Here is a 14792-nt window from a genome sequence, read left to right on the forward strand (position 1 = left end):
GTTCATGGGTCTTGCCTGCACTGCGCCTTTCCCCCAAAATCTTTACCCATTAACCAATCTTATCCCATCAACTGCCCTGCCCGCCTCTCTACCTTCCCTCGACTGAACCGACAACAGGCCCCCCTTCCCCTTAGTTCAGTCTGACGAGAATTCTCCATCATGGGCAACGTTGTCTCAGTCTTCTCACCAAGCAACGGTCACCAGCTTGAGGGCTCTGCTGCAGAGCTCGAGCAGAAGCTTGCCGACCGTGAGGAGACCATCACTGTCCTCGAGGAGGATCTTTCCAAGAAGGAGAAGCAGTACACCTCCCTTTCCGAGGAGGCCGAAGACTTGCGCAAAAAGATTCAGGAGCTCGATGCCCAATTGACATCAACCAAGCAAGAGAACAAATCTCGCATCGCCACTCTCGAGTCCGAGCTTGCCACCAGCAACGACAAGATCAACCACCACCTTCAGGCCAACGGCGACGCCAACACCCAGCGCGCCCAGGAGCTCGACAACGCGAACAAGAAGCTTGCCGCTCTCCAGGAGCAGCTCGATAAGGTTCAGCAGGAGAAGAAGGCTCTTGAGGATGATCTTGCCGCCGTGAAGGAGCAGCTGGCCGAGGCCAAGAAGGAGCGCGAGACCCTCGAAGTCTCCCTCCGCGACGAGCTGAAGGCCCTCCAGGAGCGCCTGACCGATGCCGACCAGGCCCGATTCACCTTGCAGGAGACCCTCGACAAGATCAAGGCCGAGGCCGAGTCCGCGAATAAGTCCCTCGGCGAAAAGGTTGCTGCCGTTACCACCCTCGAGGGCAAACTTTCCGACCTCGAAGGCCAGCACTCCAAGCTCAAGTCCGACACCGAAGCCGAGCTCGCCACCGCCGGCAGCAAATACACCGCCCTTCAGGAGGCTCTCGACAAGCTCAAGGCCGACACCGATTCCGATCTCGCCGCTGCCAAGAAGGAGTTGAGCGATGCCCAAGAAAAGTTCACCGCTCTCCAGAAAACCCACGACGATCTCCAGAGCGGTTCCAGCGCCAACGTATCTGCCGCCCAGAAGGACCTCACCGATGCCCAAGAAAAGCTTGTCGCTCTCCAGTTGACCCTTGACCAACGTAAGACGGAAGCTGATGCGGACCTCGAGGCCGCCAAGAAGGAGCTGCTCGACGCCCAGACAAAGTTTGTCGAGCTCGAGGATAACCACAACAAGCTCAAGATCGGTTCCGAGGAGCAGGTCGCTGCCACCAAGAAGGAGCTCGCCGAAGCGAAGGACAAGGTTGCCAGCCTTCAACAGACCCTCGATGGCCTCAAGTCCGACTCCGCATCCGTCTTGTCGTCCACCCAGAAGGAGCTTGCCGACGCCCAGGAGAAGCTTACTGCTCTCCAGCAAACCAACGACAAGATCAAGGCTGAGGCGGATGCAGACTTGGCGACTGCCAAGAGCTCCCTCGCTCAAAGCGAAGACAAGTACGCGAAGCTGCAGGAGTCGAGCGCGGCGGAGCTCGAGTCAGCCAAGAAGAGTGTTGCCGAGTGGGAGGACAAATACAACAAGCTGGAGCAGTCGCACAAGGATGCTCAGTCTGCCTCTGGTACCGAGCTTGAGTCTGCAAAGAAGTCTCTGGCTGAGTCCGAAGAGAAGTACACCAAGTTACAGGAGATTCATGACGCCGAACTGGCGGCTGCCAAGAAGGGCGTTTCCGAATGGGAGGAAAAGTACAGTGGCTTGGAAAAGACTCAGAAGGAAACGCAATCCGCTGCCACCGCAGAGTTGGAATCCGTGAAGAAGAGCTTAGCCGAGTCCGAGGAAAAGTACAAGACGCTGCAGGAGGCGCAAGCACAGACCCAGTCGGAATCCAGCGCAGAGTTGCAGGCTACCAAGAAGAGTGTTGCAGAGTGGGAAGAGAAGTTCAACGCTCTCAAGCAGACACAGGAGAAAGCCCAGTCTGAAAGCAGCGCTGAAGTTGACGCCGCCAAGAAGACTGCTGCCGAGTGGGAGGAGAAGTACACCACCTTGCAGCAGGCCCAGGAGAAGGCTGCGTCTGACTTCAGTGCCGAGATTGATGCCGCGAAGAAGAGCGTGACGGAGTGGGAGGAGAAGTTCAACGTCCTCAAGCAAGCACAGGAGAAGGCCCAAGCCGAGTCTAGCGCTGAAGTCGAGGCCGCGAAGAAGAGCGTTGCGGAGTGGGAGGAGAAGTACAAGGTTCTCCAGGAGTCGCACGACAAGGCACAATCCGATGCTAGATCTGAGCTCGCCTCCATCAGGCAGAGCCTGGCCGATGCCGAGACCAAGCACAAGTCAGAGCAGGAGTCCCACGAGAAGGCCAAGGCCGATACTGAGGCGGAGCACACTACCACAAAGAAGTCTCTCTCTGATCTCGAAGAGCAGCATGCCGCTCTGCAGCAAACCCACGACAAGACGAAGACCGAGTCAGCCGAGGAGTCCTCGCGTTTGAGCAAGGAGCTGGCGGACTTGCAGAGCAAGTATGCTGACCTTGAGAAGTCTAGCGAGAGCGTCAAGAAGGACGCATCTACTGAGTTGGAGAGCGCTAAGAGGGAAGCTGCCAGCTGGCAGGAGAAGGCCGAGAAGTCGACCTCTGCTGTTGACTCATTGACGAAGGACCTCGAGGACTCCAAGAAGGATCTGGCTGCCGCCGAGGCGAAGCACGCCGCCGAACTGCAGAAGCTGCGTGAGGAGCTCACAAAGGCTGCTAGCGTTAATGGCGACAAGCCCGCCGCCGAGCCTGCAGTGGAGGAAGCCAAGCCCAAGGAGGAGGCTGTTGCTGCATAAGTGTTACTGGAATTCCATTGATGACTGGGAAGATCTGTGTACAAAGGTGAAGGGCGAAGTCGACCAGGCCCCAGGGGAAGGACATACACCAAACCGAGATACCAAACAAGAGTGCCACGAAGTTGTACTTAATAAACTAATCCCCCATGAACTAGATACGAATCATGACACGTGAATTGACTTACTTTACCTCTTCAATGACCATACGATCCGATGCGCAAAAGACCCGCGATGTTCGTAATAGTGTGCCAGATCTATCTTCACCATGCTCTTGTGTCCTTAACACATTTCCACCTCAGACTACCTCGCAAACAACTGAGCAAATGACAAGATCTACTGCTCAATTCCACCTTTCATCCAAGTGAGTCTCAAGCATCACAATCGTAATTATTGAAGGTATGAACACTGGCATTGGGCATCGTTTTCGTCACTCGTCTCCGCCGAATAGACACTGGCTGTCACTGCTATACGTTTTCAAGACTGAAAGGTTCAATTCCATCTGATTGCCTCCTCCTAGGCATTTCGATCGGTGCTTGCTTGTAGGCTTACGGCAGCTCGAATATCCGCGAGTCGGAAGGAACAGAACTTGGGCCCTCCTTCCCCCGGTTAGTCATAGAAGACGCCTCATCAATGAAGTCTCTCTGATTACTTAGACGTTGATAGCTGGTGAATTGATCCAAGCTTGGAATCGAACCCAGCATCTCGAAAACTTGAACTTGCTCAGACTCTCGCTGGGGTACTACATTATCCTGGAATTGTGATACATGGCTATCCCGCAGAGAATTGATAGAAATAGCCTGCGAAAGCGGATGAGGAGCCCTCTCTTGGGCGTAACAAGCGAGATGGGCCCGTGACGGCAATGATTGCTGTTCGTGCGTAAAGTCTGTATTGAATGCCTGGTCTTGTAGCCGACGAGGCTGAGATGGAGAGTTGAGATGACTGGTGACATCCTCGTTGCGATATATGGGACTATATGCGCGAAAACGGCCATTTGAGACGGCGTTTTGATCATCCTTAGCATCTAGAGGAAAGGAAGCAGGATATGCAACTTTGGGGTTCTTTCCTACATCTGGCGATGATGACGCATCTGGAGGGTTGGACTGGTGGGGGCCTTTACGTCTGTGTCGACCTAGTTGTGAAAACGATGGCGACGACCACGAGCGGAACTGACGTGCTGAAGATGAGATAGGCGCGGAAGCCGAAGAGGGAGATGAAGTGCTTCGTGGTGATGTTAAGTCCTGAATCATGCCCGGAACAGGCGGACTGTCAAGGTTCCGATGATCGAACTCCTCAGATTGATGTTGTTTACGGAATGACGGCGGTCGTTGCCTCTGGGCTGTATTTTCTAAAGACATTGCCGAGGTGGATCGAACTACCAATGTGGCCTCCGAGTTGGAAAGCCCGGGTGTTCCACGCATAGACGACAAGGAAGACACCACGGAGGCTGGTCGATGGAGATGCTCAGCACCAGGAGACCACGGTGACATGGATGTAGATGCGCTCGACACAGATGGCGTTGATGATAAAAGTGGTGTCATGTTCGCATAATCTCCGAACAAAAGAGAAATTCCGTCTCCATCAGATAAATCTAGGACTTCGCCTCCTGTTTCCTCATATCCAAGTATACTCGGCGCATCTTGATGTTGGTCGAGGAGGTGCTCGGGTATGTCAATCTTCGACAAAGAGGAAGAAAGGAAGTCGGAAGGGAGTTTAGGACAATCTGTAGGTACAGGCAGAGGAGATAGAGCCGAGTACACAGTAGAAGGGCCGGAGGATAAAGCAAAGAAGGCCTGACTTGTTATTGAATCGGCTGGTTGACGCTGCTCGGGGGGGTTGATATCGCTTGAGTAGGCCGGTAATGAGGTCACGGATCCTGAGCCAACGTCAACATACATGGTGGATTAAGTTCACAAAGGGGTACAGTGGGTACGGTACCTGAGGTATTGGCCTTCCCGATCAAGTCCTCCAAGAGTGCAACGTTGTCAAACAACATCGTCGGTTTCTTGGAGGCATCATCATCGCCATTACCGCGTTCCGGGGTTGGCGCAAGCAGCGCAATCTGTCGCAGGAAATTCAATTCTGCGAGAACGGAAGCATGATGACGACTGATGACCGGTCTTTGTGCTTTGAACTGTGCGGAGTCGAAAAGAATCCAGGACAGCCTACTCCTGAAGGGGGTCCTTCCATTGTTCAGCTGAGGGCGACTTTTTTCCACGATCTCACAGACCTCGACCGCCCTTGTGTGTTGTTTCGACGATGCTGTTGACACGCTCAAGGACTTTGGGGCGTCTCTGAAGAAGGGGCAGCAGCTCATTGCGGATTTCGATAAGATACTGCAAGTCGGTGTGGCAGGTACGCACAAGTTCTAGGCTGTTTCTGACTTCTTGTGGGACTTGATCCAGTTCGATACCAAAGAGAACAATGTAGTAAGTTGCACGTAGAGCGCTGAGGGGATCTATAGAGAAACGCCAGTGCTTAACTTTGCATGCACTCAACCGAATGTCAAATCAGCAAGCTGTTGAAGATGTAGCAAATCATGATCCAAAAAGACGCCTTAGAAAAGCTAACACGAAAGCAACAGAACCAGGAGGGTTACCATAGACTGTGTTGGTATACACGTAAGCAGGTTAGACCTTTTGGTCGCGACTAGGTCAATAGGTCAGTATAGGTCTATTGCGTGTGTATAGGAGGGGAAGATCGTGGGCAGAGCCCGCGGTCCCTTAGTGGGTATAGGTAGGTGGAAGGGTCCGTCTGCACGGGCCTAGACTGCCTACCTACTACCCCTACTTAACTACCTAATAGGGCCCCTTTTTTACCTCGTAATCTAACAGACTATGTTTCTTATTTTTGTGGTAGAAAAGGCTAGAATAGGGGCTAGGTCCCCCGCTAGCGAGAACTAGTAATAGAATTTATAGTTAATTCCCTATTTAGAAATACCCAAAGCCGTATATTAAAACTTTAGTATAGCTTCTATTATAATTATTTATATAGAAATTTGGGTATCCCTTTTTTCTAATTACTTTTTAATCCTCTAATATATATAATTTATATACCTAAACTCTTTAGAAATTATTAAATCTAGCGGAGTTAAAAAAGAGCTTTTTATTAGTTTAACTACGCCCCGAATATATACGTTTTTCTTTAAGCCGAAGCCCGAGAGGCGTATACGTTTACTAAACGACTTACCGCCTATAGTATACTATTATTTTAACTACGTATTACTTATCTTTTTATTTTAATTATAATAATTTTTTTACTAACGAATTGTTCGAGGGACTTGTTCGGTATGCTTTTTATAAACTTATTAGCTAGGTTATTATCGCTATTAATCTAACGGATCTCGTAGAGCTTGCGGCGTTTATATAATTACCTAAGTACTATAATATTTATTATAAAGTGCTTTTTTTATATAATACTTAGCTTAACGAGGTATTTATATAGTAAGTATAAATTTATATAAACTATAGTAGGGATCTTTAGAACGTCGAGTTATTTAGTAATAAGGTCTAGGGTAGTTAAAATAGTATAGGCGACGTTAATATTTATAACTATTTTATAAACCTTTAATACTAATACGCTCTGAGTAATCCTTTTGCTCTTTATAGAGCTATAGTAGATAATATTATTATTAATTATAAAGCTCTCGTTAGTTTGTTTTTTATTTATAAGGATAATAATATAACTTAGTTTTAAAGTATAATTAGCGTTATTTATAAATAACTTATTTATAAAGATAAAGAGTTTAGCTATAGTTAAATTTAATAATATAAATATAAGCCCTCGGTTTAAGTATTTTATTTACTATTTAATATAACGGTTTAGCGTAGTATAGTTAGTAAACGACGGATCTATTTAGTATTAAGCGGTAAATAACGTATTAAAAGTTATTTCTAGTTAGTAAATCAATACGATATAAGTACCTCGAGCTCGCTATTTAACGAATTATTATTTAGCGTTTAATACCGAGGGGTTAATTTACGTAAGCTTTTTTTCTTAGTTCTTTTGTTTAAGTATTATATTAATACTTTTTAATAAGATAATCTTATTATTAAAAATAAGTAGCTCGTTAGCTAATAGTTACTATTTTAGTTTAGTTAGTAGCTTAGTGCGCTTAAGCTCGGTTTTTTTTATAGCTAAAAGTTTTATTTAATAGTTTAATAATATTATTAGTCTATATATTAATAATACCGAATGATCCGTTTTCTTTTGTTAAGATTAGTAAGTATAGATTAAACGTAGATATTATTATTTAGAGTATTTTTAAATAATACTTATTATATATTACTTATTAATAAGTACTAGATTTTATAAGATTATATAGTAGCTATATAACGTATAGAATAGTGCTCTTAGGGTATAGATAACGGATCCGAGCTAGTAATTAAGTAAAAACCTTATAGTAAAGAGGTTGGCTTAATTATATATATACTTAGGTAATATCTCGTAGCTAAATAACATAGCTTTCCCAGATTAGGGTCGGGGTTAGGACGAGGATTAGACGTTAATTAGTTCTTTAGATTATTAATAATTATATAAAGATCTCTTTTTTCCTTTTATTATTATACCCTTATATAACTAGGTAAGACTTTTTAATAGGGTTAAGTCCTAAGTTTTTAATCTTATTAACGAATCGAGACTTAAATATCCTTATATCCCTATATTTAGGGCTAAGTTAAACGAATTTAATTACCCCTCTCTTTAATAGTCCTAAAAGCTTTTTATTAATAAATTTTATAAAAGGTGCTCTTAGGGTAGTAATAATACCCTTATTGCGGAGCTTAGTAGTTAGTTTTAGATTTACTTTTTTTTTTAAATATAAGGTAGGTCGTAGTTATAGAAGTATTACCACAGCTATACCGTATTAATATTTTTTTAGTCTTTTTATTCCGTAATAGAGGGTCGTTATTAATTATAACGATAATCTTATCGAGGACTTTATTTATAATAGTACTATTATTAATTAGCTAGTTAACTACGGGGATTAGTAGGTAGTTAACGTGCTTTATTATCGTGGCCGGCGGTTTAGGGTCGACCTTTTCTAAGTACTAGGGTTTAATTATAATAGCCCGGAAGCTTATTAGGCCGTGAGGTAATGTTATTACGTAAGTAATACTATTTATTAAGACGAGCTTAAATAGGCCTTTTTATCCCTTGCCTTCTCGCTAGACTTTAATATCTAATTATAATAATAGATTAATAATATAGGAGATATTTAGTTTATTTTAAGTAGCTAGTGCATTACTTATTTACCTATTAATATAAAGTCTGCGGACTTTTCTTATTACTTTTTTAACTATTTTTATATATTAGGTAATATTTAATAACGGTAGAGATTTATTAAAAGTGTACGAAAAAGCTTTAAAAACAAGGAGTATAAGAACGAGGCTATTTAGGCTAACTATATTATTAACTACTTTAATTATAGCCTAAAGTATAGCCTTTGCGCTTATTAATAAGTATTTATTTTAAATAATATTATATACCCTTTTGAGTACTACGTAGTATTTCTTAGCCTTACTAATACTATTATAAGCTTTAATAAGTACTTTTTTAATCTTAATAAATATAGATTTAGTAGAAGATTTAAACTTTATAGCGCTAAAGTTCTTATTAATATTTATAATAATTTAGTTTAGTAGACCGAGGTAGACGTCGATTTAATATAGCTAAAGAGCTTCTTATATATACTTCGTAATTATATCCGCGAGGAACCTTGCTATTTAAAAAGAAGTAGTAATATTAACGACGTAAAGTACTAGTTAGTTAGTGCCCTTATAATTTATTAAATATATTACGTTAATTATAACTTTATAATTAAAATTATAATTATTTTATAGGGTGAATTTGAATTAGCTAGGGGTAGTAGCGTTGAGTTAGTATTGTTAGTAGATTTTTGTAAGCTTTTTGAGGGCTGCGATTTCTATATTATTACTAGACTACTAGAGTAGTTTTAAGAGACGAGGAACCGAAGGGTAGCCGAAGTATCGATATAGGCGGCGTAATTTACTTTTTATTAAGTAGTTAGCGATAGTTTTTTTATTATTAAGGAGTAGAAGCTAAGGGTATCCCTATTTATAAATAATAAGTACTATAATATCTCCTTTAATTAGTAAGTTATTAATATTATTAAAGTATACTCTTAGCTTATTTATATCCTTTAAGTAGTATAAAAAAGGAGTATTAGTTAATAAGATATAAAAAGTAATATTACTAAATAGGGTACTAACGACTATAGATCTTAATAACCTTACAGGTTCGCCGTTACTAAATTAAATACTTACTTCGCTAGCTCTAGAAGTATCGAGAGTAACTTTAGGTCGTTACTATTATAATACGAGGAGTTAAGGGTAGCCCGTAGTTAAGAATTCCGTAGCGCTAGTATTAGGTATAATACTTTAAAAGTCCCCTAACGAGTACTTCTTATTTAATAAAAAGGAGGTCGCTAGTTCTATAGGCTTAGTTAATTTATTAATAGAGGTAGTACTAGTAAGGCTATGCTCTATTACCTAGGTAGCGAGGATATTTATAAGGGTTTTATTATTAGTAGTAGTTATAAAGTATATTATTAAGATTTAGACTTTATCCTCGTAATTATTTTTATAGTTAAAGTCGAGGCTATTAAAGTATTAAATTATAGTATTATTATCGTTATTATTAATAGGGGCGGTTCCCTTATAAAAGGTAAGGAACTATAAGTATAAGCTCGGTATAAATCTCTTATTTTTTTCCTTACTATCTTTATACTTTTTATATACCTAACGTCGCTCTTTTTTTAAGTATTTAGTTAACTAATAACTAGTTTTATAGTAAATAAAATACTTTTTATTAGTAGTGCCGCGGCTACGTTAATTTTATTTATTAAATCGGGTTTTTTTATTAGAGCTATTATAAGTGCGGTCGGTTTAGTAAGTAGCGGGGACCTCTTTATTATAAGTACTATTTTAAAGATACTACTACTTACTACGGTTACGCTTTCTTTTTATAGTATTAATCGAAGTGCTAAGCTAGTAGTAGATATTAGTAAATATAAGTACCGGGTTAAGTATAGTAAGTTTATATTCTAGTATACTACTTATATAGTAGAGGAGTTAGTTACTTATATTAAAGATAGATCCCTAGGTAGCTAGTGCCTTGTAGAGGATTATAATATAGTTAATTAACGCTTATAAAATTTATTAGTTTGACTTACCTAGGTTCTTACGAATTATAAAGTATTAATAGAGGTTATAAAGCTTAGCGAGGTAGTTTTAACGGCTTATAAGTAGCTCGAAGTATTTCTAGGTCCTTTAGTATATTATATTAAAGCTAAGCGGGTTAGAGGTATTACTAAGTTAGTTAAAGTAGAAGGTTAACGCCCTTTTTTTAAGTATATTTAGGAAAGTATTAGAATAGTATTATTCGCTAATTCCTACCCGTTAGTATAGTACTTTAAAGATCCGAAGCTTTTTGCTAAAAATATTATACTTTTTATTATTATATTTATTTTTATCGTTATAGAGCTTAGCGAGGTTAATTAATTAGTAAGTATTAGGTATAATATTGTTTTTAGTTTTTATATCGAAGTATAGTGTCTAACGGGGTGGATTTTGCTATTAGGTAATAATAACTTTATTTTCTAGTTCTTTTTCCTCTTTTTTTTAAAGAGGCGGTAGGTCGGTCGGTTAATAGCGAGGCTAAGGTCGGAATTTTAATTACTAAGATTAAGTAAGTTAGGGTTATAAGGATTCCTTTACTATCTCTCTAGCTTATTAAATAAGATTATTAATATTTATTAACTACGGGAGTAGTAAGTAAAGGAAGTAAGGATCGTAGTATAATATATTAAAGTGTTTAGTACGGCTATAGTAGGCTACGATTTTTTTAAAAGTCTAGGTAGGGAAGTATTAAGTATTAAGGGTACTAGCGATCTTTTTTATTATTTAATTACGATTTTTAATTATTAGATTAATACTATTATTTATAAGGAAGTTTTTTAGTTTCTTAAGAATCGTACTTTTTATTCTTAAGAAGTCCCCTACTTCCTAGCTTTAAAAGTCGGTTTTAAAGTCTTTTTTATAGCTCCTCGCCCGTTAGGCCGTCTCGATAGTAATATCTTATTATATAGAGGATAAAAGTATTAAGCTTTTTATCGTTTATAAGGGCGGGTATAATATTAAATAAGCCCTATTAGGTTAGGTTAACGTAGTCTTATTAGTAAATTAAAATTAAGTATAGTTTTATAATTTAAGAGTATAGGTAAGCTAGAAGTAATATTAACTAATCGTTAGACCTTTTTTACTTACTATTAGGGCTAGCGGTTACTATAGTATATTTACGAGGTAAGTTATATAATAAAAGATTATTATAAGATATAATTATTATATTATAATTATAGTATAATATTAATTAGGTTAGAAAGAGTAGTAGGTTAATTATAGCGATCGTTTTAATAATAGTAAGCGGGCTACTATTATTAGTTAGAAAATTCTACTTTTTTAACGAGGTATATAAATAGAAGGTTACTAAGGTTAGCGGAAGGTCGTAAAAAGGGAAAAAAGGCCTTTTATAACCGTATTTTTAATAATAAATAGAGGATTTCGTTAGCTACTAATTAGTAATTCTTTTTAGTATTTCTCGTACTTTATTTTACTAATCTAGTCTCGGAGCTTTTATTAGGTTAGAAGGAGGTAGATTTATTAATAGTATAAAATAGATCCCTACTACTACTACTATTAAGATCTTTTTTTTTTTTTAGTATTTTAAAATACTTTATTATTAGCGAGAGATTTATTATTAATATATTTATAATTCTAAAGGTCTTGCTATTACTAAGCGTTAGTACGCTAGCGATTATTAAATTAATTTCTTAGTAATTAATCTCCTCTTACTTATTATTAGTTTAAAGTAGCGTTTAGTTATAATATATTTAAAATAAATTCCTTTGTGAGCGGTTCGATTAGAGGGAAGTTAGTAATAGTAATAAGGTTAGTAAAAATAATATTAATAGTAGAGGCGAGGTTAATAGTAATAATAAAGTAGTTAATCTTTTTATAATAGTAGTCTTAGTAAAAGAGATCGTATATAATAGAGCGCGCTCTTAATAACCCGCGACTAGTTAATTAGTTATTAATTAGTAATAATAGAGGAGAGCTAAGGTAGTATAGACTAGGCCGCTTATTATTAATTAAATAAACGGAACTAAGTTAATAAGTTAAAATAACTAGCGAGGTAAGTTAAGGCTATCTCTTTTATAATTATATCCTTACTAACCTGCGGTAGAAATATATATATAATTTAACTACTAATTAGTATTAGTATATATATAAGTAGGTTAGACCTTTTAGTTATAACTAGGTTAATAAGTTAGTATAGGTCTATTGCGTGTGTATCGGAGGGGAAGATCGTAGGCAGAGCCCGCGGTCCCTTAGTGGGTATAAGTAGGTAAAAGGGTCCGTCTGCACGGGCCCAGACTGCCTACCTACCACCCCTACCTAACTACCTAATAGGGCCCCTTTTCTGCCTCGTAATCCAACAGACTGTGTTTCTTGCCACTTCAATACTATATTAGCGAGATAATGTGTATAATTGAGATAATAGAAGGAGCTCTGTACCGAGCTCGACCGTGATAATGGACCTAGCGGACGCGACCCAGGTCTTCTTGTCTAGTAGCATAAAAGTAAGTAAATGCATAGTGCATGTCCTAATTCTGGAGGGGCGTATTGATTGCTGGGGCCAAGCTTTCGCTATAGTAAGCAGGCTGCGGTATGAACCCAACGCCTTCAAGTATATGGTATCATGCTTCTCGCGTGGATCTTCTGCGTTTGCGTTTGAGGAGATTCGGTGATGTTACCTAGAAGGCTTCCTTACTTACCTATGTGTCGTTTGTGAACCTGGGCAATCAGTAGTCACTAACCGACTTAAGTAGGACACTCCGCTGTGGCATCAAAGGATGTAACAAGACGAGCCCCTATTTTCAATCTGCAAGTGCCTAAATATGAACTATTAGGCTGGGGCTGAATACGGAGTTAAAGGCTAGCTAGGCTATCTGAGCCGTGGTGAAGGGGGTGGGGTGGGTAGATGCACTCACGGAGAGCCAACATGCATGTGGCACAGTAATTAGCGGTTGGGCTTTCTCTCTTGGGAATGTGATGAACAGCCTGATTGGTGCTTGGAAAAAAAAAAGCAACACATTTTGAACCAACAGCACAGTCTTAGCGCCTAACAGTCCATGGGGTTTCACCAGGGTCAGTGTGACGGCACGACTTTTCTAGGGGTAGAGCAGGCTGAGCTGAAGATAGCTCACACAGTCAATATCCACATCTTCATCTTACAACTTGCCACACTACAGGGTCCTTTTGTAATTTTACCCGCCTGCATGTTAGTTTGAGTCATGTTACTGACTTGAAGTAAGGAGCTTGCTTGTGTCGATACAGTCTGCAGCCAACCGGACCAAAGTCTAACTGCCTAAACTTGTGTTACCACAGGCGCCACGACCTGATGAGGTGACCGATACAACTTTCCATCCTTGCCACTTAACTTATCAAGACCAGGAAAAACGACGAGCATCCGGACCTCCGAGTTTCCTCCACCCTGGCCATACTTGAAATGCCAGTCGCTGGGTTGTGACATGACCAACCAACCAAACTTTGCACATTCCAGAATGACCGCCTGAAGGTGTTCCGTTTGCTCCTCTAGTCTGGTCTGGTCTGCAGGAACGAAAGGCCTAAGAAAGACCTGAAGAGCTGCGGTGAGATCAGCAGCATGCTGAGCTGCCGCCGAGTCTGGCATTGAAAGTGGAGTCCGTTGGTTGCGACTTGGGTGCAGTAGAAACGCCGATAATTTACGCCATTGTGACAACGCGAGCATTTTCGCTAGTTACCAAAGTTAGCTTTGCAAATCTCAGTGATCTGGGAGGCCTGGAGCTATCAAATTCTCACCACTAGAGTTGTCGTATTGGGTATCCCTTGGGACGGAGCGGAGAAAGTTTGTCACTGGTTCGGGAAGCACAGAAAATCGGCCCCCTGAGGGGAAGTCGATACTGTTGAGAATGGCCGTGGAAACAACGTGCTGAAGCCCGACTTGTCGACTGACCGGATTGGCACAGATAGCGGCCACGCTTTCGGGAGTTGACCCTGGAGTCTGGGGCAATTCCAAGTCGCGAATGCTCGGAACTAGTGAAGCCGAAGAGTGCAATGGTTGTAGATGGTAATGACTCTCAATGTGAGACCGTACCAGTTCGCTTAGTGAACGGAATTCGTCGCCGATTTCCTTGTCGGGAGTTGCATCTAGGAGGAATTGGCTGAGGTCAACATCCTTACTTGACTGGCCAGAACTAGGCTCTCCGTAAATCTTTGACTCCGTTGTCAGCACGAAATTCTCTAAGTTTATAACTAAAACTTATAAGTATTATAACTAAAAATAAAAAGTTAAGTACTATAGCTATAGCTAAATACTTTAACTATATAGCTAAAAATATAATAAAGCTATAGTTAAAGCTTATAAATATTATAACTAAAAATAAAAAACCAAGTACTATAGTTATAGCTAAAAGTTTTTAGCTCTAGTTATATAGTATACTATAACTAAAAGTTCTTAATTAATTATATAGCTAAAAATTATAAAGTATTATAATAAAAGATTAAGCGGGGTTAAGTACTATAGTTAAAGGTTTTTTAACTACGTAATTAAAAATATAATAAGCCTATAGCTAAAGCTTAATAATATTATAATTAAAAATAAAAAGTTAAGTACTATAGCTATAGCTAAATACTTTAGCTATATAGCTAAAAGTATAACAGGGCTATAGTTAAAGCTCGTAAGTATTATAATTAAAAATAAAAAGCTAAGCGCTATAGTTATAGCTAAAGGTTTTTAATTCTAGCTATATAGCGCGCTATAACTAAAAGTTCTTCATTTGGTTAGGGTTAGGGTTAGGGTTAGGGTTAGGGTTAGGGTTAGGGTTAGGGTTAGGGTTAGGGTTAGGGTTAGGGTTAGGGTTAGGGTTAGGGTTAGGGTTAGGGTTAGGGTTAGGGTTAGGGTTAGGG

At 40.1% G+C, this 14792-nt stretch overlaps 5 protein-coding genes across 5 annotated transcripts; 1 reads left to right on the top strand and 4 right to left on the bottom strand.

The window, feature by feature from the left end:
- Window positions 1-159: 159 nt before the first annotated feature.
- On the top strand, window positions 160-2769 carry CLUP02_07085 (adventurous gliding protein Z; the record flags this gene model as incomplete). The annotated part of the gene is made up of 1 exon (XM_049286082.1): window positions 160-2769. The coding sequence occupies one exon, from the start codon at window positions 160-162 to the stop codon at window positions 2767-2769; it is 2610 nt and encodes an 869-aa protein (XP_049143225.1).
- Window positions 2770-3314: 545 nt separating this feature from the next.
- Window positions 3315-5083, bottom strand: CLUP02_07086 (uncharacterized protein; the record flags this gene model as incomplete). The annotated part of the gene is made up of 2 exons (XM_049286083.1): window positions 3315-4642; window positions 4705-5083. 2 exons carry the CDS (start codon window positions 5081-5083, stop codon window positions 3315-3317), a joined length of 1707 nt encoding a protein of 568 aa, XP_049143226.1.
- A 1175-nt stretch (window positions 5084-6258) lies between these two features.
- Window positions 6259-6555, bottom strand: CLUP02_07087 (uncharacterized protein; the record flags this gene model as incomplete). The annotated part of the gene is made up of 1 exon (XM_049286084.1): window positions 6259-6555. A coding segment is annotated over one exon (297 nt), but the record flags the coding sequence as incomplete, so codon positions are not given.
- A 2282-nt stretch (window positions 6556-8837) lies between these two features.
- CLUP02_07088 (uncharacterized protein) lies at window positions 8838-9038 on the bottom strand (the record flags this gene model as incomplete). Its single annotated transcript, XM_049286085.1, has 1 exon — window positions 8838-9038. A coding segment is annotated over one exon (201 nt), but the record flags the coding sequence as incomplete, so codon positions are not given.
- Window positions 9039-13212: 4174 nt separating this feature from the next.
- Window positions 13213-14136, bottom strand: CLUP02_07089 (uncharacterized protein; the record flags this gene model as incomplete). The annotated part of the gene is made up of 2 exons (XM_049286086.1): window positions 13213-13619; window positions 13686-14136. Coding segments are annotated over 2 exons (858 nt in total), but the record flags the coding sequence as incomplete, so codon positions are not given.
- Window positions 14137-14792: the final 656 nt, after the last annotated feature.

Source organism: Colletotrichum lupini, chromosome 3 (genome assembly GCF_023278565.1).
Source record: "Colletotrichum lupini chromosome 3, complete sequence".
NCBI classification, from domain to species: Eukaryota; Fungi; Ascomycota; class Sordariomycetes; order Glomerellales; family Glomerellaceae; genus Colletotrichum; species Colletotrichum lupini.